The sequence below is a fragment of the Borostomias antarcticus genome (assembly GCF_949987555.1).
Source record: "Borostomias antarcticus genome assembly, chromosome: 4".
Classification (NCBI taxonomy): Eukaryota; Metazoa; Chordata; class Actinopteri; order Stomiiformes; family Stomiidae; genus Borostomias; species Borostomias antarcticus.
The window spans coordinates 27066367-27091366 of NC_140237.1; the positions used below are offsets into that span (position 1 = coordinate 27066367).

Sequence of the window (25000 nt, forward strand, 5' to 3'; positions counted from 1 at the left end):
GGGGGGGCGGGGGGGGGGGGGGCGGGTGGAGGGGGGGGATCCAAGCATCCATACAATATTGTATTTTTCCAAAACAGGGCATGATTGGCTGTACATTCTGAATACAAAATATGACGTTACTGTACAGTGTGATAAATAAAACCCCTATACTGTCCCCCCACCCTCACCCCATCTCCCTCTCTGGCATTTAGACATCTGGACATCCAGCTCCTCTACATCTTAATAACCTGCCAGACCTCCCCCCAACACACACACACACACACACACACACACACACACACACACACACACACACACTTGTCTTGTCTACAGCCCATAAGCTGGCTGCCAGCCTCCCAGGGGGGCAGGGTTATTGATTCTATCTCCTCCTGTCACTATGAAAGATTCATGAGGAGGAAGCTGCCGTTCCCCTCTCTGCCAGTAGGAGGCAGGCTTTAGCCATGGCCTCTGGCATATGGAGCCCTTACTTATTCATATATTCATGATGGATTCAATTAATCCCATTCCATTCAGGCCAGATGAATAGTAAAGTTATATACACTGACATGCAAAGATACCTCTAAATGACTTTATTGACCTATGTAAATGACATTTATTTTTCCTGGTTTTATTGAAATGTCTTTGGAAGAGATGTAAAATATGTGAAAACAATATACTGTATATTATTTAGCCAGTGTGAACAGCCATATGCCTTCCCTACTGGGTGATATCCACCCATCCACTCATCCATCCATCCACTCATCCACCCATCCATCCACCCATCCATCCACCCATCCACTCACCCATCCATCCATCCACCCATCCATCCACCCACCCATCCATCCATCCACCCACCCACCCACCCACCCATCCATCCACTCATCCATCCACCCACTCATCCACCTATCTATCTATCTATCTATCTATCTATCTGTCTGTCTGTCTGTCTGTCTGTCTGTCTGTCTGTCTGTCTGTCTGTCTGTCTACAGTCTGTATGTCTATCTATCAGTAAAGGAGGCTGAATGCTGAATGGAGGCCGTCATGCTTCCCTCCCAGATCCCAGAGAGCGTTGTGGAAGTGGACAGACGTGTGAGTGGACCTGTAATGTCCTCCTGCTATTGTGTCCCAGAGCATCTTTCTATACAGCCGAGCTCTTAATTAGGCCTGGAGAAGAAAGGACTTCCTCTCTTCAATAGGACTGAATATGACTGGAGCCTCCAGGCCCAGACTGAGAGAACACTCTAGAAAGAGAAGAGGGGGAGAGGGAGGGAGGGAGAGAGGTAGAGGTGGGGGGGCTAGAGGGGGGGTGGCGGGGAGGGAGGGAGTGGGGGTGGAAGGGAGGGAGAGAGGTAGAGGTGGGGGGGGTAGAGGGGGGTGGCAGGGAGGGAGGGAGGGGGAGGAGAGAGGAGGGAGGGAGGGGGAGGAGAGAGGAGGGGGGGAGGGGGAGGAGAGAGGAGGGGGAGGAGAGTGGAGGGGGGGAGGTGGAGGAGAGAGGAGGGGGAGGAGAGAGGAGGGGGGGAGGTGGAGGAGAGAGGAGGGGGGGGAGGAGAGAGGGGGGGAGGTGGAGGAGAGAGGTAGAGGTGGGGGGGGGGGTGGCGGGGAGGGAGAGAGGTGGAGGAGAGAGGGAGGGAGGTGGAGGAGAGAGGGGGGGGTGGAGGAGAGAGGACGGAGGGAGGTGGAGGAGAGAGGGGGGGGGTGGAGGAGAGAGGAGGGAGGGAGGTGGAGGAGAGAGGAGGGGGGGGGGGAGGAGAGGGGGGGGGGAGGGGGAGGAGAGGGGGGGGGGGAGGAGAGAGGAGGGGGGGAGGTGGAGGAAAGAGGAGGGGGGGGGGAGGGGGAGGAGAGGGGGGGGGGGGGTCATACCAACACGCTTTAACAAGCTGCTGTCTGATTAAATCACACCACTAATGACTTGGTTTTTCTGATCAATACACTGTGGCTCTTTAAAAAAAGCAAACACACACATACACTCGACACACACACACACACACACACGCATACACTCTACACACACAAGTAGAAGATGCAGGGCCAGCCGGTGCTGTAGTGGTCTAGTCCTGGACTGACCCTGGGACAGGAGGGGCTGTTGACAGGCAGCCATGTTAATTACACAGGGAGCATTCGTCCACACGTGGTCGTTAGCGCTAACAGGATGCTATAAATGCTTGAATCCCTCTAATTATCTTGAGTAAGAGCTCCCTTTTACCGTTACATTTTTAGATTTTACTATTTTCTAAATTGTCAATATAAATAAACAAATACAAATGATTCCGCTCAAATGTTCTGCTCAAATGATTCCGCTCAAATGTTCTGCTCAAATGTTCTGCTCAAATGTTCTACTGAAATGTTCTGCTCAAATGTTCTGCTCAAATGTTCTACTGAAATGTTCTGCTCAAATGTTCTGCTCAAATGTTCTACTGAAATGTTCTGCTCAAATGTTCTGCTCAAATGTTCTGCTCAAATGTTCTACTCAAATGTTCTGCTCAAATGTTCTACTCAAATGATCTGCTCAAATGTTGTACTCAAATGTTCTGCTCAAATGATTCTGCTCAAATGTTCTGCTCAAATGTTCTACTCAAATGTTCTACTCAAATGTTCCGCTCAAATGTTCTGCTCAAATGTTCTGCTCAAATGTTCTGCTCAAATGTTCTGCTCAAATGTTCTGCTCAAATGTTCTGCTCAAATGTTCTGCTCAAATGTTCTACTCAAATGCAGTCAGCTCCAAACAGCATGAGACGCTGAGCCCTGAGAAAAGCCTCCTGACCACAAACCCTCAGCAGAGTCCCACAGAGCGAGGGAAAAGAGCGAGGGAAGAGAGCGTTGTGTGTTCATGAAGCCCGAGGGCCGGGATTAGCCTCCACCAACGTGAAGCTGTAGTCATCATTATCCCGTATCCTGCCTGAACTTGGCTGTATACCAACAACATTTCCAAGAGATGTGTTTACGGTCATCGCTGGCTTTGATGTGGTGTCCAGGCTTGTTCTGCCCTGTGAGACGAGGAGCTGTGGGAAACAGGTGTGACCCGACGCTGGGGCGGCCATTATGTCTGAACAGGCAGTAAACCAGGCGGTCTGCCGCTCACAGACTCACACAGGAATGCAGGTGTAACTCCTGTCAGCTCAGGGACACTCGGCTCAATCACATCGATCACTAAACGCTGACTTAAGTGTTCAAGACAATTGGTTCCAATAAGATCAGCTGAGCGTTAAACGGGTGACCAATTAGCCACCGATGATGAGAAACAACACAGCTAGTGTGAGTGTGTGGTCGCTGAGGAGAGACTACACTAGCACGTCAGAAACACACACACACACAAACACACACTCTGCGTACGAAATTGTGCTCTGTAGGTGTAACGCAGACGTGTGATTTTATTTGCAATTAAAGAAAGTGTTAACTAAAGGCGCAGTGCACTCAATCAGCACACTAACCAGGACGTAGTGTTCAACACGGCTGACATTCCTTCTTTATTTCCTTTGGAAGGTGTGAACTCAGTCTGCCGGTTGCCAAGCAACCATGGCTCCCATGAGGCTTTGCCTAGAACGAGTCCACACATTCATAGAGCCTCCTGCTTCAAAGACACACACACACACGCACACTTACAAAAACACTCACATTCACACACACACACACAAACACACACACACACACACACACACACACACACACATACATTCACCCATGCTGTACACACACCTCTCATGCTGCAGAGACAGATTCACAGTTACAGGCCTCACATCCTCCCAGGCCTTCGCTCCTCAAAATGGCCGTCTCTCTCCCAAAATGAACGCCGGCGCCCGAACTACAGCTCCCCCTTACCCTAACCTGAACTACAGCTCCCCCTAACCCTAACCTGAACTACAACTCCCCCCTAACCCTAACCTGAACTACAACTCCCCCCAACCCTTACTACAACTCCCCCTTAACCTGAACTACAAATCCCCCCTAACCTGAACTACAACTCCCCTACCCCATCAGGCTGAGGGCTGGAGCGACCGCGGCTGGCAGTCAGACAGTCTGCCCAGTAGAACCAGCCAGTCTGCCCAGTAGAACCAGCCAGTCTGCCCAGTAGAACCAGCCAGTCTGCCCAGTAGAACCAGCCAGTCTGCCCAGTAGAACCAGTCAGTCTTCCCAGTGGAACTCTAAACACCTGGAGTCAGAAGGGCTCAGGAGGAAGATGGTGCCTCCCTGCGTGATGCTGTTTTCAGTTTGTTTGAGCTCCTTTCAGTTGTAACTCTAAGGGGCGAATTCACTAAAGCGGAATTGCGGCCGTTAATTGCACCATTGCGCGTCAGTAGCTCCAGCTATGTGCTCCGTTTTAAAAACCTATTCACTAAAGACATTGTGCTAATAATATCCCAGCGCAAACACGCCCATTCGGTGTTTGCGGCTGAGTGCAATTTGCTGCTGATATAGGAAATGACTATAAATACTGCGCATACAGCGCATACAACTCGTATGCATATCATTGGACGATGGCAGACAGAAAAAGAAAGATACGATTTTCAGACAGCGAACTTGAAGGCCTCACAGACGAGGTTCAAAAACATGTCTCACAGCTTTCCGCAAAAAATAACACGACTGCAGCAAAAAATCCTATTTGGGGTTTAATTTCCCAATCAGTCAGTGCCATTTGTGTGTGTAAACGCGGAAGACTGCAAACGGAGGTGGAATGATTTGAAAAGACGAACAAAGGAAAAATTGTCATTTTATGTTATGCAAGATGCAGCACGATGATCTGGCATACTTTTGGGGTAGTGTATAACATTGCCCCACCGGTACGATCTAGGCATCTAAACGGCTTTTCAGGATTCCAAATGTGCACCCAATCACACCGCGCGTCCTGATGTGAGCCCGGTTGTACGCCGCCTCTCCAACGTTGGAAGGATTACGCACGGGAGTCATCATCCATGGCTGAAGATGATACCTGCCGTCATCTATGATACAAAAGCAAAATATTTTCAAGACCATTCAAATAAATAAAAAAATGTGTAGGCTATGTTTTTATTTATTTATACCTATATCGGCCCCCAGCCGTTCAATGAACAGCTATAGGGAATGCGCAGTTTCGCGAATAGACTATTATACGCACAGTTTCGCGCTATGTAGGCTATTATAAATAAGTATTATTCATTGGGGGAGCTTGGACTCGCTGGGGACTGGTGAGAGACGCATAGTCTACAGAGCCTCCCCAGACGCGACTTCATCCTCCAGTTGGCTGAAGAGCTGCGCGCTCTGGCGTCCAAACAGCTACCGCGGTGGTTCTAGTGTTAAATCAAAAAGTGACCTTCTTCTAAATATTCTCTCACGAACAACATGCCTTGCATTGCGATGCCGAATTCGCCTCGCAACAATCACTGCTGCCATGATCAGCGGAAAGGCTGGCCATGACACACCCCTTGCGCTTAAATACCACCATGTCTCTGAAAACGCAATTCATTTCACTTTAACTGCGTGAAGCAATTGGCGCTGATCTTTGTGAATTGGGCGGATTTTGCAATAATGTTCATTTGCATAGAAAGGGGAACATTCTCCGCCCATATTACCTAATTTAAATATCCGCTAATAACACCGGCGCAGAGAAACGCTATGAGGAAGGCAACGCAGTTAACACCGTATTTCACCCTTTGCGAGGGCTTTGTGAATAGCAAAGATTATTTTTGATTTATTTGCACAGGCTTTGCGTCTTTTTTTAATTAAAGGGCCAAGTAACGGCCACCTGCCCTCTGTCTCCCTGGTCGGTTTCCCTGGTCCGTCTCCCTGGTCTGTCTCCCTGGTCTGTCTCCCTGGTCTGTCTGCTGCTGTTGTTTGAGGGTTTGGTTGGTCACCCCTTCCTCAGGAAACCGCCCCAGGACTCTGGTGCTGCCTACAGGGCAATGAACGGAACCGCCCCAGGACTCTGGTGCTGCCTACAGGGCAATGAACGGAACCGCTCCGAGGCCCCAGAGGCCCCAGAGGCCAACCGAGCCAGTCTTCTCTGTCCCGGCCCCGCAGTGGTGGGATGAACTCCCCACTAACATCAGGACATCAGAGTGGCTGCCCATCTTTCCCCAGTCTGAAAACTCACCTCTTCAAGAAGTAACACACTGACCCTTCCTCTTAGTACTACACTGACCCTTCCTCTTAGTACTACACTGACCCTTCCTCTTAGTACCACACTGACCCTTCCTCTTAGTACTACACTGACCCTTCCTCTTAGTACCACACTGACCCTTCCTCTTAGTACCACACTGACCCTTCCTCTTAGTACTACACTGACCCTTCCTCTTAGTACCACACTGACCCTTCCTCTTAGTACCACACTGACCCTTCCTCTTAGTACCACACTGACCCTTCCTCTTAGTACTACACTGACCCTTCCTCTTAGTACCACACTGACCCTTCCTCTTAGTACTACACTGACCCTTCCTCTTAGTACTACACTGACCCTTCCTCTTAGTACCACACTGACCCTTCCTCTTAGTACCACACTGACCCTTCCTCTTAGTACTACACTGACCCTTCCTCTTAGTACCACACTGACCCTTCCTCTTAGTACCACACTGACCCTTCCTCTTAGTACCACACTGACCCTTCCTCTTAGTACTTATTGTATTTGTATTTAGTTTTTCTTACTGTAGCCCTGGTGAAGCTCTTAGATGCGTGTTTAGAAAGGGGAGCCACTTATGATTTCTTGTGAGTACTGTAGTAGTTTACTACCATGTTGTGTTATTGTATTTCTGGTGAGTACTGTAGTAGTTTACTACCATGTTGGATGCACTTATTGTAAGTCACTTTGGACAAACGTGTCCGCTAAATGACTGTGATGCTGGTGTAGGGTAGTGGAGTGGGAGGTAGTGGAGTGTGTGTGTAGGGTATGTGTGAGGTAATGGAGTGTGTGTGTGTGTGAGGTAGTGGAGTGTGTGTGTGTTTGTGTGTGTGTGTGTGTGTGTGTGTGTGTGTGTGTGTGTGTGTGTGTGTGTGTGAGAGGTAGTGGAGTGTGTGTGAGAGGTAGTGGAGTGTGTGTGTGTGTGTGTGTGTGTGTGTGTGTGTGTGTGTGTGTGTGTGTGTGTGTGTGTGTGAGGTAGTGGAGTGTGTGTGTGTGTGTGTGTGTGTGTGTGTGTGTGTGTGTGTGTGTGTGTGTGTGTGTGTGTGTGTGTGTGAGAGAGGTAGTGGAGTGTGTGTGAGAGGTAGTGGAGTGTGAGTGTGTGTGTGTGTGTGTGTGTGTGTGTGTGTGTGTGTGTGTGTGTGTGTGTGTGTGTGTGTGTGAGGTAGTGGAGTGTGTGTGTGTGTGTGTGTGTGTGTGAGAGGTAGTGGAGTGTGTGGACCTACCCGTACATACAGGACCTTCTCTCCCAGACGGTAGCGTCCTTTAGGCTGCTTCTCCACGAGGAACTGGTCAGCACAGCTGCAGGGAGGGTCCTCAATGATGTTCCTCACCTGGAACAACCAGCTCTTAGACATCCTCCTAGTTCACCTGGAACAACCAGCTCTTAGACATCCTCCTAGTTCACCTGGAACAACCAGCTCTTAGACATCCTCCTAGTTCACCTGGAACAACTAGCTCTTAGACATCCTCCTAGTTCAGTCGCTCCTACTGCTCTGGAGAAGTTACATCTCACAGAACTGTACGACCAGCAGAATCAAGACCGACAGTGGTTTGGAGACACTCAGTATTTCTTACGATGTCGTCCAGCAGATCTCCGGGTCCTGTGGGGAGCTTTTTGCCGGAGGACTTGCTGGAGCGGAGTGCCGTGGGTAAACGAGAGGGTCGGGGGGAAGGAGGGGGAGGCGAGGAGGGGGAGGCAGCAGGGGGTGGGGGTGAAGGTGAGGGTTGGGTGGGTGGGGTGGAGACAGAGGTGGCAGTGAGGTTTGGGGCGGGGACTGTGGTGGATGTGGACAGGCAGAGGGGGGTGGAGGTGCTGATGGTGGTGGAGGAGGCGGGGAGGGGCGTCTGGGTGGAGACGGTGGTGGTGGTGGTGGTGGTGGTGTGGAGGCCGGAGAGGGAGGTCTGGGTGGACATGGTGGTGGTGGGTGAGGGGGGGGCAGGTGCTGGGGTCTGGGTGAGGGGCGCGGTGAGAGGGATAGAGGGAGGAGAGAAGAAGAGGAAGGGTAGAGGGGATGTAGGGGACAGAGATCCCGCCTCCTCCCTCTCAATCTCTCTCTCCAACTTCACCAGCGCTGGAGGTTCCAATCCATACCTGAGAGAGAGAGAGAGAGAGAGAGAGAGAATGAGGGAGAGAAAGAGAGAGAGAGAGAGAATGAGGGAGAGAGGGAGAGAGAGAGAGAGAATGAGGGAGAGAGAGAGAGAGAGGGAGAGAGAGAGAGAATGAGGGAGAGAGAGAATGAGAGAGAGAGAGAGAATGAGGGAGAGAGAGAGAGAGAGAGAGAGAGAGAGAGAGAGAGAGAGAATGAGGGAGAATGAGGGAGAATGAGGGAGAGAGAGGGAGAGAGAGAGAGAGAGAGAATGAGAGAGAGAGAGAGAATGAGGGAGAGAGAGACAGAATGAGAGAGAGAGAATGAGAGAGAGAGAGAATGAGGGAGAGAGAAAGACAATGAGGGAGAGAGAGAGAGAATGAGGGAGAGAGAGAATGAGGGAGAGAGAGAGATAGAGAGAGAGAGAGAATGGTGTTCTTGAGGTAAAACCCAGCCATACAGTATTGCCATACTGTGATAGACTCTGAACCAGTACCTTGTCCACTCACCTGGCTGCAATCCGGCCCAGCTCCATCAGACACAGGCACACCTCCCGAGGCTGTTTGTGGAGAACTGAACACAAACACACACATGTACACACACACACACGTGTACACACACACATGTACACACACACACACACATGTACACACACACATGTACACACACACGCACACAATAACAATGAGTCACCTGTCATGGGAGATACCGTAGGAGATGCCTGGAGGGATGTAAACAGTAAACATGTTGTCCACCACCCATGATGCATGTTTCTTTGTGACAATGAAGGAGTGGAAATATATTTTCTTCATGAAAAATAAAAAACGTAATCTTATAAAATAGGTGTTTTCTGAAATCACATATTTACGCCTATTCTTGTATATGACTAACATACGATCATTTTCCTTTTAGGACAGGTTCGGAATTTAGCATTATAAGCCATGTTATAAGGTTATTTACGATCATATACATAGCCAACATCAATGTTTTGTCAAACGGTTCACTCTCGAGATATAGCCTGTCGCCGCTAACTCACTCAATGGATCCATACAGTAGGTGCATCTAGACAAAATCCCATCGGAAGGATACTTTGTAGCGATTTTTTTATCAGAACATCAACGGATCCCAGTGACCACTCTGTGAGTTTCCCGTCCTTGAAAACAAGGGTTTATTGAGTTTTTGAGGGATTTTGTCTATGCACCTATGGATCCATTGGCGTATAATGCTAAATTCTGAACCTGTCCTCTAAAATATGATGATTTTAAGCCTCTGGTACGACACTACAGTTCCCATCTGGCAAAGCTGTCTGCGCTTCCAAATGTGGAAGTACAGTAGGACAGAACACTGAGATGCATAACTCCCGACCTAAGGACAGGACTAACCATGTAACAGTTGGACACATCTATGAACAAGCCATAGCCTAATCTAATCTGTGTAATCTATCCAACATGTAATCTGTCTAACCCTAACCACCATGATCAAACTACCTAAGATACCATGCTCAAACAAACAAACTAATAATATATACAGATATAAAGTCTTCTTCACCCGGGGGACAACCAGGAAATATCTGGGAGCAATAAAGAACAAGCAGATGATTCTAGAATCCTGGGGCAGATGATTCTAGAATCCTGGGGCAGATGGTTCTAGAATCCTGGGGCAGATGATTCTAGAATCCTGGGGCAGATGGTTCTAGAATCCTGGGGCAGATGGTTCTAGAATCCTGGGGCAGATGGTTCTAGAATCCTGGGGCAGGATGTCGGGAGCGCTGGTGTCTCTGGGCCCAGTAATCTTTGAGGCGGAGCGCCAACCCTGGAGGTCAGGAGCCAGATATAAGAGGGCCGGAGGTTGAATACAGTGCACTGTCAAACACAGCTGACCCCCTGGTCAGACAGAGAGATGTGAAACACAGCTGACCCCTTGGTCAGGCAGAGAGATGTCAAACAAACACAATGATGCAGAACAGAATCAGAAGTTGATGTGGGCTGGTTGAGTACAATGCCAGCGGAACAGTTTCTTCACTTCTTCTCAATGCTTTGTGAAAGCGATAGAGATAGATGCATTAAAAGTGAAGCAACTCTGATATTATATCATTAAAGTGAGCCTCTTCCCAGAACTCTAATCCTAACCATACTCCACCTCAACCACTGACTCCTGTAGAGAAGGTGAGATGACAGGACAGGATGTTAGTGACCCTTTAACGTGTGTCACGGCTGGTCATGTCTCCGTCTCACACCCCTACTGTCCACATCCACCACCACTACACCACCACACAGCCGTGAAAGAGAGGAAAGAAAGAAGGAAAAAATAACAATTTGATCACACTTGCATAATAATCCTAACTGTTGTAACTAAATGCAAAGTGAACAATTACCTGCATATCACATGTACATATGATATACATGCATGTATGCACAAGTACAAGTGTATTAGCCAATGTGAGCAGATGTAATGCCACAGACATAAGAAATTCCTGTGTCAAACAGACATTTTGGAAAGTACAGAGGTATGCACGCATGGGTCAAATAATCCTGTGTGCCACCAGCAAGTCAGACTGCTGGGTCAGCCTACAGGGAGCTACAGTCAGACTGCTGAGTCAGCCTACAGGGAGCTACAGTCAGACTGCTGAGTCAGCCGGCAGGGAGCTGTAGCTCCAGGTCTCTCATGTAGACATGTGCACAGACACACCCAGATGGGCACAATACGCTGTGTGGACAGAAACAGCTCTGTTTATATGACAAGATCAGGTCCGTTACTGTGACTGAAAGCGCTCTGGTGCAGCTGGGGCACTGCAGGCACACAGCATGGCTGAAAGAGTGAAACATGAGTCTCTCAGTAGAACGGATGCCAGTGCTCTATTCTTTAGATTGTCATCCCTCCATTCAGGTGACTGTATAGACTTCGCTGGCCTGGAACTAGGAGCTGAAAGGATCCACCTTTCCTCTTCTCTCCTCTCACCCCTTCATTTCTCTTCTCCTTTTCAAGATTTCTCCTACAGAGCTAGCCTGGAAGGAGAGCTGTCTTTGGCCCTTTCTGAATCCAGTCCCTCCCCACTCGCACTCAGTCACCGAGTGCACTCCGTTTTGTAGTCCCCTCACAGCTGAATGTAGTTCCCTTGATTAGGGTGTAGGGTATAAAACCCTTAGGGACGCACTCCCCTCACTCCAGCGGAAACAGGAAACACAAACCACAACGGTTACCATGGTTTCGCGTCAACAGCACTTTGCAGTGGCAGAGGCATCGTTCGTATCTTCCTTGTTACAGCTTATGAGGGTTGCCTATATCAGATAGCTACCTAGGTCCTAAGTGGAAATATCCAAATTACAATATGGCCAAGGCATTCAATTATTTATACATCATTTTAAGAACTCTTACCTATTCATCTCACCGTTACCCTAATTCATTATTATTATTATTAGGACTATTGTCAATAAAATAATTGTCATTTTTCCACCGCTGCTGCTTCAGCACGATTATTTGTAGGCTAATAGTGTATTCTTTGTTTGTATTTTTGTTTTTATTTGCATTAAAACAAAGCAGGCCTGATTTTGTTTGTCCTGATTTTATGCTCATTTCATCTTTACTGTTATGAAGCACTTTGGGCTGCAATTCGTTTTGTGTTGAAAGTTGCTATACAGTTTATTAAAACAAGCCCATAAAAACTGCACAAGCTGGCCGTATGAACCTGTGTTTGTCCTCTTGTCATTTTCTGCAAATAATGTCTGACATTCTAAATTTTGGGGAAAAGTAGTATATAGAAAGTGCACTTACACAAAAACATCTATAAATAGTAAACCATACATAGTAAACCAAGATGTTGCTGTGATCTCATCCTTTCCAGAGCTGTGTTCACCTGTGGTCTGAAGTGTAGGCTAGTTTAGATTGCAGACCATACCACTAATATGACAACCAGAGATTGCACATATTTGTCTCCAGATTCTGTATAAAGGATACACAGGGATTTCCACAATTCTTATTTATTGAAAATAAAATAATATTGAAAACTGAAAATTGGGCAGCACCGATCACAACTGAAAATTATTAATCCCCATCAATGGACCCCTGTCTTTCTTGGCAGGGGAGGGGGGGGGTTCAAGAGAGGATGCCATGGATGTGTCTGGGAGGGATGGTGGATCAGACGTGGATGTGTCTGGGAGGGATGGTTGATCAGACGTGGATGTGCCTGGGAGGGATGGTGGATCAGACGTGGATGTGCCTGGGAGGGATGGTGGATCAGACGTGGATGTGCCTGGGAGGGATGGTGGATCAAACGTGGATGTGCCTGGGAGGGATGGTGGATCAGACGTGGATGTGCCTGGGAGGGATGGTTGATGAGACGTGGATGTGCCTGGGAGGGATGGTTGATCAGATGTGGATGTGTCTGGGAGGGATGGTTGATCAGACGTGGATGTGCCTGGGAGGGATGGTTGATCAGACGTGGATGTGCCTGGGAGGGATGGTTGATGAGACGTGGATGTGCCTGGGAGGGATGGTTGATCAGATGTGGATGTGTCTGGGAGGGATGGTTGATCAGACGTGGATGTGCCTGGGAGGGATGGTTGATCAGACGTGGATGTGCCTGGGAGGGGCAGTGGATTGGACCTGGATGTGCCCAGGAGGGAAGATGGATCTGGACTGGCCTTGATGGTGGGGTTCGACATGCATGAGGCAATGAGGACAGGTGGAGTCAAAGATGGTTTTGACCCCACTGCCTCATGCATGCCATCATAGAAGCTCCAAGTAGCAGGGCCTTCCTCTCCCTGGTCAGTCCCAGGGCCAGTTGGTGGAGCTCTCAGCTCCTAAAACAAACAGTGGCATGAGATATCTGCAGCATCTAGAAGGCTATATTCATGTTATGTGAAACACATTTACTGTGTACTTCTTTAAATTCACCCATTTCTTTGAGGCCTGTTTTGGACTTGCCTGACCCTCCAGGTTCATTTATTTTATGATGAAGCTGTTAAGAAATATGTCCGGGAAGATGGTTAAAATGTTTTGGTCAGAATGAGTGCTGTGTGACTCCTCCAATCACTCCACATCTTACCAAGTAGGCCTACACATCATTTATCAAGTCCTAGTAATGGGATACAATCACACAATTAATCTTCTTTCAAAGAATCTTAAACATTAAGGTGTTTTTGCTTGTAGGCCTAATCAGTGAAATCTGCCAATGGAACAAGTGAAACTTTGCTTAATGTTTGGAATGTTTGGAAGAACTTCTTGCACTTTGCCTTCAGCACTAGATTATGCTCTTAGTCACTTGTTTGTTTTAGAAAGAAGATGCACTTGTGAGTTCTGGCAAGTAGTAGTACATTGGCTCTTCCTACGTTAAATGCAATTATTGTTAGTCGCTTTGGATAAAAGCGTCTGCTAAATGACTGTAATGTAATGTAATGTAATGAAGAAGATGCATTTATCTAAAGACAAATCACTTGTCCTATATCTCACTGAAATGTTGCTTGTTGGTTGAGTGTCTACATTACGTGTAAAAATATGTGTTTTGTGGCGAGTGGCAGGCCATTCATGGACTAAACCTATGAAAAAACTTACTCCCAAGCTTCTTTAGTGCTGTTTGGTTTTTTTGTGGACAACTTTTCATTTTCCATTCTCAGTTTGATCAGCTGTTTAGTCTGAACAACAGTCCTGGTAAATATCCACCAGCCACCACTTTACATTACAATCAAATGAACATAATCTAGCGTTTTCTGAATTGGAGAACGGAATTTGATGCGAAATACAATGCAAATGTCGTATAATTTGTGAGGAACTTACATTTGTACGGCGCATTTTCCATTTCGGACAATAAAAACAGCTGCACATGTGAATCGAGCCTGCATCGGTGCAGACTCGCTACCGAGGGTGTTATAAGCCACTTCCACTCGGCGCGAATTGGTTTCGGATGGCACTTATTATGGCGCGGCCTCCGCGTGAACGCGCAAACCGAGGGGGAGTGCATAGGGCGAGGGAAGAGGAGCTGGATTCGAAAAGGGCCTTTGTCCCAGCTAGCTCCCGAACAGGAAGTGTTGTCCCAGCTAACTCCTGAACAGGAAGTGTTGTCCCAGCTAGCTCCTGAACAGGAAGTGTTGTCCCAGCTAACTCCTGAACAGGAAGTGTTGTCCCAGCTAACTCCTGAAAAGGAAGTGTTGTCCCAGCTAGCTCCTGAACAGGAAGTGTTGTCCCAGCTAGCTCCTGAACAGGAAGTGTTGTCTCAGCCACAGGCGCCTGCGCAATGTGGAGCAAGCAAAGCAGCTGCACTCCCACTATTAAACTTGAGGGAGCAAAGATGCGCTTTTGCACTTTTTGATCAATGCTATTTTGAAATGTTTTAGATGGAGATTGAGATGGAGACAGACCACACTTAATTTTCAAAAACTGGCAAGCAAAAAGGCGATACAAGCTGAAGGAAAAAAACAGGTATCTTGCTGAATTGATGTCAAAGCTAGACAGCCAGGCGAAACGTTATAGGTGCCTGTGCAATCTGTTAGCTATGTTGTGAATTGAGATAGGCGACTCAAATGTTCAAAAGTAGATTGCCCTGCACAGCTCAGATATTCCTGTTGGTGCTGGCGGAGGAAAGCAACACTTCAAAAACAGAAAAGTTTCGCCGCACACAACGGATGAAAAAGGTTTTTTTTATTGAACAACGCCTTTGTTCACGTTGTTCAATAAAAAAAAACTTTTTCATCCGTTGTGTGCGGCGAAACTTTTCTGTTTTTGAGATAAGCTACTGTTTAATTAGCTAGCTAGGATGTGAATTGAGAAGCTGTTCAGCTAACTCCAATAACATCACAAAAGATGTTGGGATTTAAATATGTTGCCAAACAAGTTCAGTGTATTCACTAGTGAGTTGCTCTCCGGAGTGGACATGGTGACAGAGCAGACTCTGGAGAAGGAGAGAAAGAGAACCAGGTAGACTAGTCTCACACAGAGAAGGAGAACCAGGTAGACTAGTCTCACACAGAGAAGGAGAACCAGGTAGACTAGTCTCACACAGAGAAAGAGAACCAGGTAGACTAGTCTCACACAGAGAAAGAGAAACAGGTAGACTAGTCTCACACAGAGAAAGAGAACCAGGTAGACTAGTCTCACACAGACACACCTTCCTCCACACTCTAGTTTGCGCTGTTCCAGGTGGGTTAATGGAAATCAGTCAGTGGAGGACTAACCCTAACCCTGACCCTGACCCTAACTAACATGGATCACGTGGGATAACAACACATGAAGACAGATACTTCATATGTCCACTCCCCTTCTCTCTCTTTCTTCACAGAGTAGCTTACAGGTTTGTATAGGCTATTCAAACCACCTCCGTGTATTCCTAGATACTGTAGGTAGATTGTATTGACCCCGAGGGGAACTTCCTGTGAACTAAGCACAGAGATGTGCAGTGTCTCTATTGCCCTGTCCATGGATGACTAGTCCGCTGCTCCAGCTGTAACCAGAGAGGGAGAGAGAGAGAGAGAGAGAGAGAGAGAGAGGGGGGGGGGGGGAGAGAGAGAGAGAGAGAGAGAGAGAGGGGGGGGGGGAGGGAGAGAGAGAGAGTGGGGGGGGGAAAGAGAGAGAGAGAGAGAGGGGGGGGGAGGGAGAGAGAGAGAGAGAGAGGGGGGGAGAGAGAGAGAGGCAGAGAGAGACAGAGAGAGACAGAGAGAGAGAGAGGGGAGGGAGAGGGAGAGAAAGCAGAGCAGACAGACTCACCCAGGTCCTCAGACTCAAACAGGTAGGCCTCGTCCACCCCGATCTTACGGCACCAGTACAGGAAGTTGGCAGTGTTGTCACGGGCAAAGAAGGATCCGGAAGATGCATCAGTCCGCCAATGGATCACTCTGCGGATGAAGGGCTGTGGAAAACACACACACATGCGCGCGCACACACACACACACACACACACACACACACAGGAAGTAGCTACTGGGATGCATGATATAACATATTGCTGTACTCAGCCTGTATGAGTCCAGTTGGACAGTGAAGAGGGGAACAACAGATATTCAGAACTACTCTGCCTTCCTTTATTAAGCACAGCAGACGCTTCTATACATGACGTGTGTGTGTGTGTGTGTGTGTGTGTGTGTGTGTGTGTGTGTGTGTGTGTGTGTGTGTGTGTGTGTGTTGTTGTTATTATTATTATTATTATTATTACACTGTGAGAATCCTGGGAACTAGTTGAACATTTTGAGATATAATATGTCAGTGTAGCTTAAAAACTGTAAGAGTAGTGACAATTGTGAAACTTATTATGAATTTGAAATGACCAACTGCCGCTAAAGTGGAGTTCTGAACATTCCATCATTTGTGTGAATGGGGAACATGATTTTCAAACATTCATTCATTCAAACTTTATTCTCGATAGGTTATTGAGAGCAACTCTCAATTCCAATTATGTTGAGAAAATATCATATAGGCTAAAATACAAGGTGTAAAACAAGAAAAGCAATAAAAACCATGAAATTACAATTTAATATTAATAAAAACTGACAGATTGTGACAGAATGATTGGTGATCAAAAATCGAAACTGATCAATGGATACCAGTGTGTTGAGTTTCAGGGTGGATAGGAGGATGTTCCATGTGTTGGGAGCAGAGAAGCTGAAAGCAGACTTCCCAGTTACAGTAAAATGTGAATTCTAGGGGCCTGAAGTACAAGCCAGTTTCTGGAATAAGTGTGGTAAGATTTAAAGAAAGTGTGGTAAGATTTAAAGGACCAATTCAACAGTGTGGAGATATAAGATGGATTCAACAATGAATATTTCAAAAACTATAAACGGCATTGCCTTGATATTTGAATGTGAGTGAAAGCATGAAAATCAGAACATTTTATTGTATGATATGTGAAAGTACTGTGAAATTTTTAGGAGTAGTGACAGTTTGCACAATGTGTGGATATTTTCAAATCACCAACTGCCACCACTCTAACAACTGAACATTCCATCATTCATTTCGATGGAACAAAAACTACAAATAAAACGTAAGTGCGGCCGCTTCTATCCGTGACGTGTCCGTGTGAGTGCCCATTTGCAGCATGACATTTAGGCCAAGGAGGAGTTGCCAATACCGTTGCACACCAGCAGTAGAGGGCAGTAGAGATTGCTCATAAACCTGCACCGCCTACTTCACCACCTGGGTGTGTTTTTGTCCGTATTCTAAGAGCTGCCTGGGTTCCAGCATGGCTGATAGGTACAAAGAGACAGCAGAAACACACATGCGCAGCCATCTGTGTGTGAGAGGATGAGGGATGGAAATAGAAATGTCTTTTAATGGAGGGGACACATTGTGCTGGCTGCATTTCACAGCATCTTTCCATGATGAAGATTTAACGTTAATCAGAAAGCATATGTGTGTGTGTGTGTGTGTGTGTGTGTGTGTGTGTGTTTGTGCGTGTGCGTGCGTCTGAGTGTGCGTGTGTGTGTGTGTGTGTGTGTGTGTGTATTGTGGTACCTTGCCGTTGCTGGCTACAATCATCTTCTCCTGTAGCTCCTTGGCCAGCTGGCAGAGCAGAGCGCCATTGTCCAGCCGGTCCATCAGACTGTCTGCAGTCAGCCCTGCGTCTGAGAAGAGAGAGACACCATGCGACTACATTACATTACATTACACACTAGTCGAACCTCAGATCGAAGAGGAACAATGCGGATTTCATTCTGGTCGTGGAACCACCGACCAGCTATTCACTCTCTCAGCTTGGGAGTTTGCCCAACCTGTCTACATGTGTTTTGTGGAGTTGGAGAAGGCTTACGACCGGGTCCCTCGAGAGGTCTTGTGGAGGGTTATGCGGGAGTATGGGGTGAGGGGGTCCCTACTTAGGGCCATCCAATCCCTGTACACCCAGAGGGAGAGCTGTGTCTGTGTCCTCGGCAGTAAGTCGTCTTCCTTTCCAGTGGGGGTTGGCCTCCGCCAGGGCTGCGCTTTGTCACCAATCCTGTTTGTGATTTTCATGGACAGGATTTCGAGGCGTAGTCGTGCGGAGGTGGGTTTGCAGTTCGGTGAGCTGGGGATCGCGTCACTGCTATTTGCAGATGATGTGGTCCTGATGGCGTCATCGGCCGGCGACCTCCAGCACTCTCTGGATAGGTTCACAACTGAGTGTGAAGCGGCTGGGATGAGAATCAGCACTTCTAAGTCTGAGGCCATGGTTCTCAGCAGGAAACCGGTGGTCTGTCCGCTCTGAGTAGGAAATGAGTCCTTACCCCAAGTGAAGGAGTTCAAGTATCTGGGGGTCTTGTTCACGAGTGAGGGAACCATGGAGAGGGAGTTTGGCCGGAGAATCGGAGCAGCTGGTGCGGTTCTGCAGTCGCTTTGCCGCACTGTTGTGACGAAAAAAGAGCTGAGCCAAAAGGCAAAGCTCTCGATCTACCGGTCTATCTTCATCCCCTCCCTCACCTATGGTCATGAAGGATGGGTCATGACCGAAAGAACGAGATCACGGATACAAGCGGCCGAAATGAGTTTTCTCCGGAGGGTGGCTGGGGTCTCCCTGAGAGATCGGGTGAGAAGTTCAGTCATCCGGGAGAGACTCGGAGTAGAGCCGCTGCTCCTTTGCGTCGAAAGGAGCCAGTTGAGGTGGTTTGGGCATCTAGTGAGGATGCCTCCTGGGCGCCTCCCTAGGGAGGTGTACCAGGCGTGTCCAGCTGGGAAGAGGCCGTGGGCCAGACCCAGGACCAGGTGGCGGGACTACATCTCCGCACTGGCCTGTGAGCGGCTAAAGATTCCCCAGGCAGAGCTGGTTGATTCTGCCAGGGAAAGGGATGTCTGGGGCCCCCTGCTGGAACTGCTGCCTCTGCGACCCGACCCCGGATAAGCGGATGAAGATGGATGGATGGATGGACATTACACACTAACCCTAACCCTACTACACACAAGCCATGGGCTACAGCATCAGCACATGTCCAAAATGGCATTTGAACCACCAGCCTTCTGCATTAGGGCCCAAACATCTACAGCTAAACCAGAGAAATCAGCCATCTGTTTTTCTGGGTAGCAGACAGGGCTAATAATCACACAGGAGCTGTTAAAGAAACCTCTGGCAGCCATACAATGGGTGAGGTGTTATTTAAAGTATAAATCATGAAAAGACATCCAAATCCACTTAATTGGACGCATTTCACCCGTCATGTCAACCACATCTATCAATGTCAAAAATCCCATGCGAGCTTCCTGTTCTAAGAACTACTAATTACTTTTGCGTGTCTTCACATTGTTGACACAGCAGAGGCCTGTGTGTGTGTGTGTGTGTGTGTGTGTGTGTGTGCGTGTGTGTGTGCGTGTGTGAATTTGTTCACGCCTGCATGTGTGTGTGTGTGTGTGTGTGTGTGTGTGTGCATGTGTGTGTGTGTGTGTGCATGTGTGTGTGTGTGTGAGGGAGAGAGAGAGAGAGAAAGAGAGAGAGAGAATAGTCCTTTCTTAGACATGTCCAGACTCTTCACATCTTCCTCCCACATTGCTGTGAGGAAACAACCATGGAACCATGGACCTGGAGTCTAAAGAGAGTTGTGTTCAGTGACGGGTGTTCAGGGTGTTGAGAGAGTTCTTCTCAGTGACGGGTGTTTAGGGTGTTGAGAGAGTTCTTCTCAGTGACGGGTGTTCAGGGTGTTGAGAGAGTTCTTTTCAGTGACGGGTTTTCAGGGTGTTGAGAGAGTTCTTCTCAGTGACGGGTGTTCAGGGTGTTGAGAGAGTTCTTCTCAGTGACGGGTGTTCAGGGTGTTGACAGAGTTGTGTTCAGTGACGGGTGTTCAGGGTGTTGACAGAGTTGTGCTCAGTGACGGGTGTTCAGGGCGTTGAGAGAGTTCTTCTCAGTGACGGGTGTTCAGGGCGTTGAGAGAGTTCTTCTCAGTGACGGGTGTTCAGGGCGTTGAGAGAGTTCTTCTCAGTGACGGGTGTTCAGGGTGTTGACAGAGTTGTGTTCAGTGACGGGTGTTCAGGGTGTTGACAGAGTTGTGCTCAGTGACGGGTGTTCAGGGCGTTGAGAGAGTTCTTCTCAGTGACGGGTGTTCAGGGCGTTGAGAGAGTTCTTCTCAGTGACGGGTGTTCAGGGCGTTGAGAGAGTTCTTCTCAGTGACGGGTGTTCAGGGCGTTGAGAGAGTTCTTCTCAGTGACGGGTGTTCAGGGCGTTGAGAGAGTTCTTCTCAGTGACGGATGTTCAGGGCGTTGACATGGATGCAGGTTCATTTGTTACTTTCTTTCCAGTTCACAGCCCCAACACTGCAGCTCATCCTCTATTATCCAAAATATGAAATCTGATTCCCTGCTGTAGGAAGGTCTGTGTATGCTTAAACACACACACACACAAACACACACACACACACAAACCTAGCTCTGGGGGTTCGAGACATCGCCAACCCCTGGCAGAACACCTAAAACCGGTAACTTGATGCTGATGTCCAAGCAGGCTGTGTGTGAGCAAAACGAGGCTTGAATAGAGAAAGGAAGCAGGCCTTCATCAGGACACTTTCCTCTCCACCCCAAACAGATGTCCCCCCTCACCTACGCTTCTTTCCCTGTTCAAAAGACTATCTTACCCAGAATGCAGTTGAGCCAGATGGCCAGGTCCTCCTTCATGGGTAGCAGGCTGGACTCGTGGCGACAGGGCAGCCATTGGCTGTACTGCTGTGGACTGGCCAGACCCGGGCCCGGCTGGTGTTTAGGGCTGAGGGGGCAGATCATGCCCAGGCCCGTCAGGTGCCGTGGGCTCTCGGGACTGGGGGGGGTCTGGAGGCCATGCGGGGGTCTGCTTAGGGGTCCCTCTGAACTGGTCATGGCTGACAGCTCCCTCCACCACGATGATCAGGACACTCCGACACCTGTTGATAGAGTGTGTCTGTATGTTATGGGAAATGCACGAAAACAGGAAAAGTACAGATTTCCTGGACATGTACAGTCTTCCCACATCATCAGTACATACAATTACTGCTCATATAAAGGCATTGTCAGGTTCCTGGTTTGGCTCTGGGGAGGAATCACATTGACCAATCAGCAGTTTCAGTCTTGAGACTGTCAGCCAACCAAGGTAGGGTTCTATCCAGGGCTATTTCTGGATAAAGCTGTGGCTGGAATTCCTCCGTAGCTCTGTGGTTTAGCTCTCATCTGGCAGTGGGTGGACATTCTCTTTCTGTTTTTAGTTTGATGACCTCCCAGAGTCCAGCATGCTCTACCAAGATCGCTAATGAAGTGGAACTTCCTCCCCAGTCAGCCAGACTCAGGACGAGCTCCACAACTACCCCCCCACAATCCCCAGACCAGGGACAGACCAACAACTACCCCCCCCCCAACCCCCAGACCAGGGACAGACCAACAACTACCCCCCCTCAACCCCCAGACCAGGGAAAGACCAACAACTACCCCGCCACAACCCCCGGACCAGGGACAGACCAACAACTACCCCCCCCCAACCCCCGGGACAGATCCACATCCACCACCCCACAACCCCCGGACCAGGGATAGGTCCACATCAACCCCCCCACAAACCCCGGACCAGGACCAGATCCACCATTACCATCCCACAACACTGGACCAGGGACAGCTCCACATCCACCACCCCACAACACTGGACCAGGGTCAGCTCCACATCCACCACCCCACAACACTGGACCAGGGACAGCTCCACATCCACCACCCCACAACACTGGACCAGGGACAGCTCCACATCCACCACCCCACAACACTGGACCAGGGACAGCTCCACATCCACCACCCCACAACACTGGACCAGGGACAGCTCCACATCCACCACCCCACAACACTGGACCAGGGACAGCTCCACATCCACCACCCCACAACACTGGGGCTGTAAAAGACTGGATCACAGCCAGGCTAAGAGACCCAGGAACCCAAACGCATGCATCATACTCACAAACTGTATAAAATGCACAAATCCTTATTATTACTCAAGAAGCCTAAACACTGTCCATCTGTAAACACATGTGCGTGCGCACACACACACACACACACTCATTCCAACTCCTACACTACGGAGTATTTACCATAAAAAACCCGCTGCGCTTCCCAGTACTCGTCCAGACTCAGCTCAGCGCCGGAAAACAACTCTGCACCCGCCAGCAGGTGGACGACGTTTCACAGACCATCATCTGCAAACGTGTAGTATGACTGAAATAAACACCAACCTCTCTTTGCTTTCTGATCTGTAGCTGTAATGTTCATACTTTCATTTACTGGTGCGTCTTGCATTAAAGCTCATGGTTTAAAAAGTGTCTTTTGGCCTTTAGAATTGAGCAGCTGTGGTTGGTTCATCCAGGAAGTGTGTGAAGTGATCTGTCTCTGGGTCAGACGGCGCTGCGGAGCTGCTGTATCCAGGGAGGATGGCTGACGGACAGATGAGGGGGTTGAGTCAGACTGGTCCTCACACACACAGGTACAACCAGGTACCACAAGTTGATACAAGACGGACAGTGACAGTTTGCTTTTTAAACTTGCCTTTCCCTATCGGTGCTGCTTGGGTGACAGTCAAGACCTAAACTGCACCACACTCAGATAAAAACGATGTGGAGCTATTTGTCTCTGTAGGAAAACACACTTAAAAAATGTCCCAGGAAAAAACTGTTTCAGGTCAGACAGAACCATTTGGGGTTTCCCCGCTATGTTCACACGGTTCCCAGGAGTAAAGGAGAAAAAGGTTCTAACTGACCTGGGCCGAGTTTCCCAGAGGCCTCGTAGCGCTACGATGAACGCCGTAGCTTACGATGAACGTAGCGCTATGATGCCTCTGGGAAACTCAGCCATGGGGGGTCTGGGAAACTCAGCCATTGGGGGTCTAGGGGGGCGGCGCCAAGCGAGAGGCCGTCTGCAGCTGACCGGCGGGGCCTGGGAGCCTCTCTCTCTGACTAAACACTCAGGTGCCAAATTCACACCTCGGCTCAGGACGGCCTCTGCTGGGAAATGTAGGCAAAGGTCACTGGCTGGCCTACCTTCTCAACACTGGGTCCTTTATTCTCACACACACACACACACACGCATACACACACACACACACACGCACACACACACATACAGACACACACGCATACACACACACACACACACGCACACACACACTCACACACACACACACACACACATATACACACACACACACACACGCACACACACATGCACATTTTAATAATTTATTCATGTCCACATAATGAAACAATGCATACAGGGACACAAATACTAAAGGCACAGATTAGTCTATACTCACAATTAACATGGACAATGTCTTTCACATACAAAACACATCACTCATGAGTACAGGTAGCAACGTCTCCGCCATATATGGCTGCCAATAATTGCAGAGACAGAGCAATACTTGGTGAGCCTTTTAGCTTCCTTCTTGGACGTCCCAAGTAGATGTAGTCATCTGACAACCAACCTATGAACATGTCCAAGGCTGCCAAATAGGAAAACAAGTAACTCACTCACACACGCACGCACACACACACATACACACACACACACACAAACAAGCACGCATGCACACACAGACACACACACAGTCATATTATGACCGACCGGGTGTTAAACACACCAACCCAAATTACCACGTGACCAAGAGGATGGTCTTATGGTGCAATCTGGGTGCAATTTGGGGTTACATATTTTACTAACTCAACATAGTATAAACTCAGATTCTATACACAGACACACATGGGAATTTATGTACCATACACACACATACAAGTATAGTTAAACAACACACACACACACACACACACAGGCCCATACCTGCACTGGTTTTGTGTATTCCACCTCATTTATTTTGCCCTATACTGTACCTATAATGTCTCCAATACCAGCTCTGCTTCAGTGACATTTAGCAGCCTGTAATCCTACCGCGTGCTCATCCACTGTGCTGGGTCTTAATGAGAGGGAACGTCTTCAAAGGATAAATACCCTGTAGGGAAAACTAAATGTCTGAAAGTGCATAAAGTATTGCACAAACTTGAGAATTGTGTTTCTGCAAGGTAAAACTCCCTCATGCAAATACCTGAGTGTGTGTAGAGGCTGACAGGATGACGGATGAAGCCGCTCCCCTGGGCTGAACAGCCTGAGGCCCGACCCAGAGCTCTCCCAGAACGGGCCTGACGTCCTGCTACATCTGCGTCTGCTAAACAACCCACTTCTCAACTAGCTGGGAGAATTCCCTCTTCCAAAATGATCCTCCATTCTTTCAAGTGTTCCCCTCCTTGATAATGTTTCTGGGTGGGCTATAATGCTTTTTAACTGGAATAGACAAGTCCAGGTCTTAGCTGTATTGTAGTTAAAAAGGTTTCACACTTTAGCTCCAATGTCTGTAGAAGTTCCACAGAATGACCTCCACACAAACACCTGGGTCTTTCCTGATAGACTACAGCAGGAGCGACTCATCGCTTTAGACGCCTTCAAAGCATCCTTCAGGCATAACTATCAGTTTACCTCACAGTTTGAATAAACTATTCACCAAATAACAGGATGAATCATCTCAAATTGATATTCAACAGCGTTTCTGGCAGCAACATCATTCTAAACCAGCACTGGAACAAATATCTGCCTCGCTGGTATCGGCCCCCATATCCAAACAGCTTGTTCGGGTAATATGCCCAGCACTAGTGGAGGGACTGGGTCAGTTGCACTTTTGTTCTGCTGGGCTCTGACCTCAGTGCACGTGTAGCAGGTTGGATTTGAACCTACATCTCTTTGTATGGGAGCCCAAACATCTGCTCTACTACTGGGCCAGAAATGAGCCGCTAACCCTGAGGGCTGATATCTGGTTAGGCTGCTCGGCCTCGCGCGCTTCTCGGCCTCACGCGCTGCTCGGCCGCACGCGCTTCTCGGCCTCCCGCGCTGCTCGGCCTCACGCTCTGAGCCCTCAGACGCGGCCAGACTA

At 48.5% G+C, this 25000-nt stretch overlaps 1 protein-coding gene across 1 annotated transcript in view; it reads right to left on the reverse strand.

Moving 5' to 3' along the window:
- The window catches only part of gas2b (growth arrest-specific 2b), a gene marked incomplete at both ends in the record, with an annotated part of 23329 nt that extends 2524 nt beyond the window's left edge, over window positions 1-20805 (reverse strand). Inside the window, 7 exons of the mRNA XM_084437408.1 lie at window positions 7288-7395; window positions 7640-7690; window positions 8060-8156; window positions 8661-8724; window positions 15847-15988; window positions 17587-17696; window positions 20661-20805. Of these exons, the coding sequence (XP_084293534.1) occupies window positions 7288-7395; window positions 7640-7690; window positions 8060-8156; window positions 8661-8724; window positions 15847-15988; window positions 17587-17696; window positions 20661-20805 (717 nt within the window). The remainder of the gene's footprint in view (window positions 1-7287; window positions 7396-7639; window positions 7691-8059; window positions 8157-8660; window positions 8725-15846; window positions 15989-17586; window positions 17697-20660) is intronic.
- Window positions 20806-25000: the final 4195 nt, after the last annotated feature.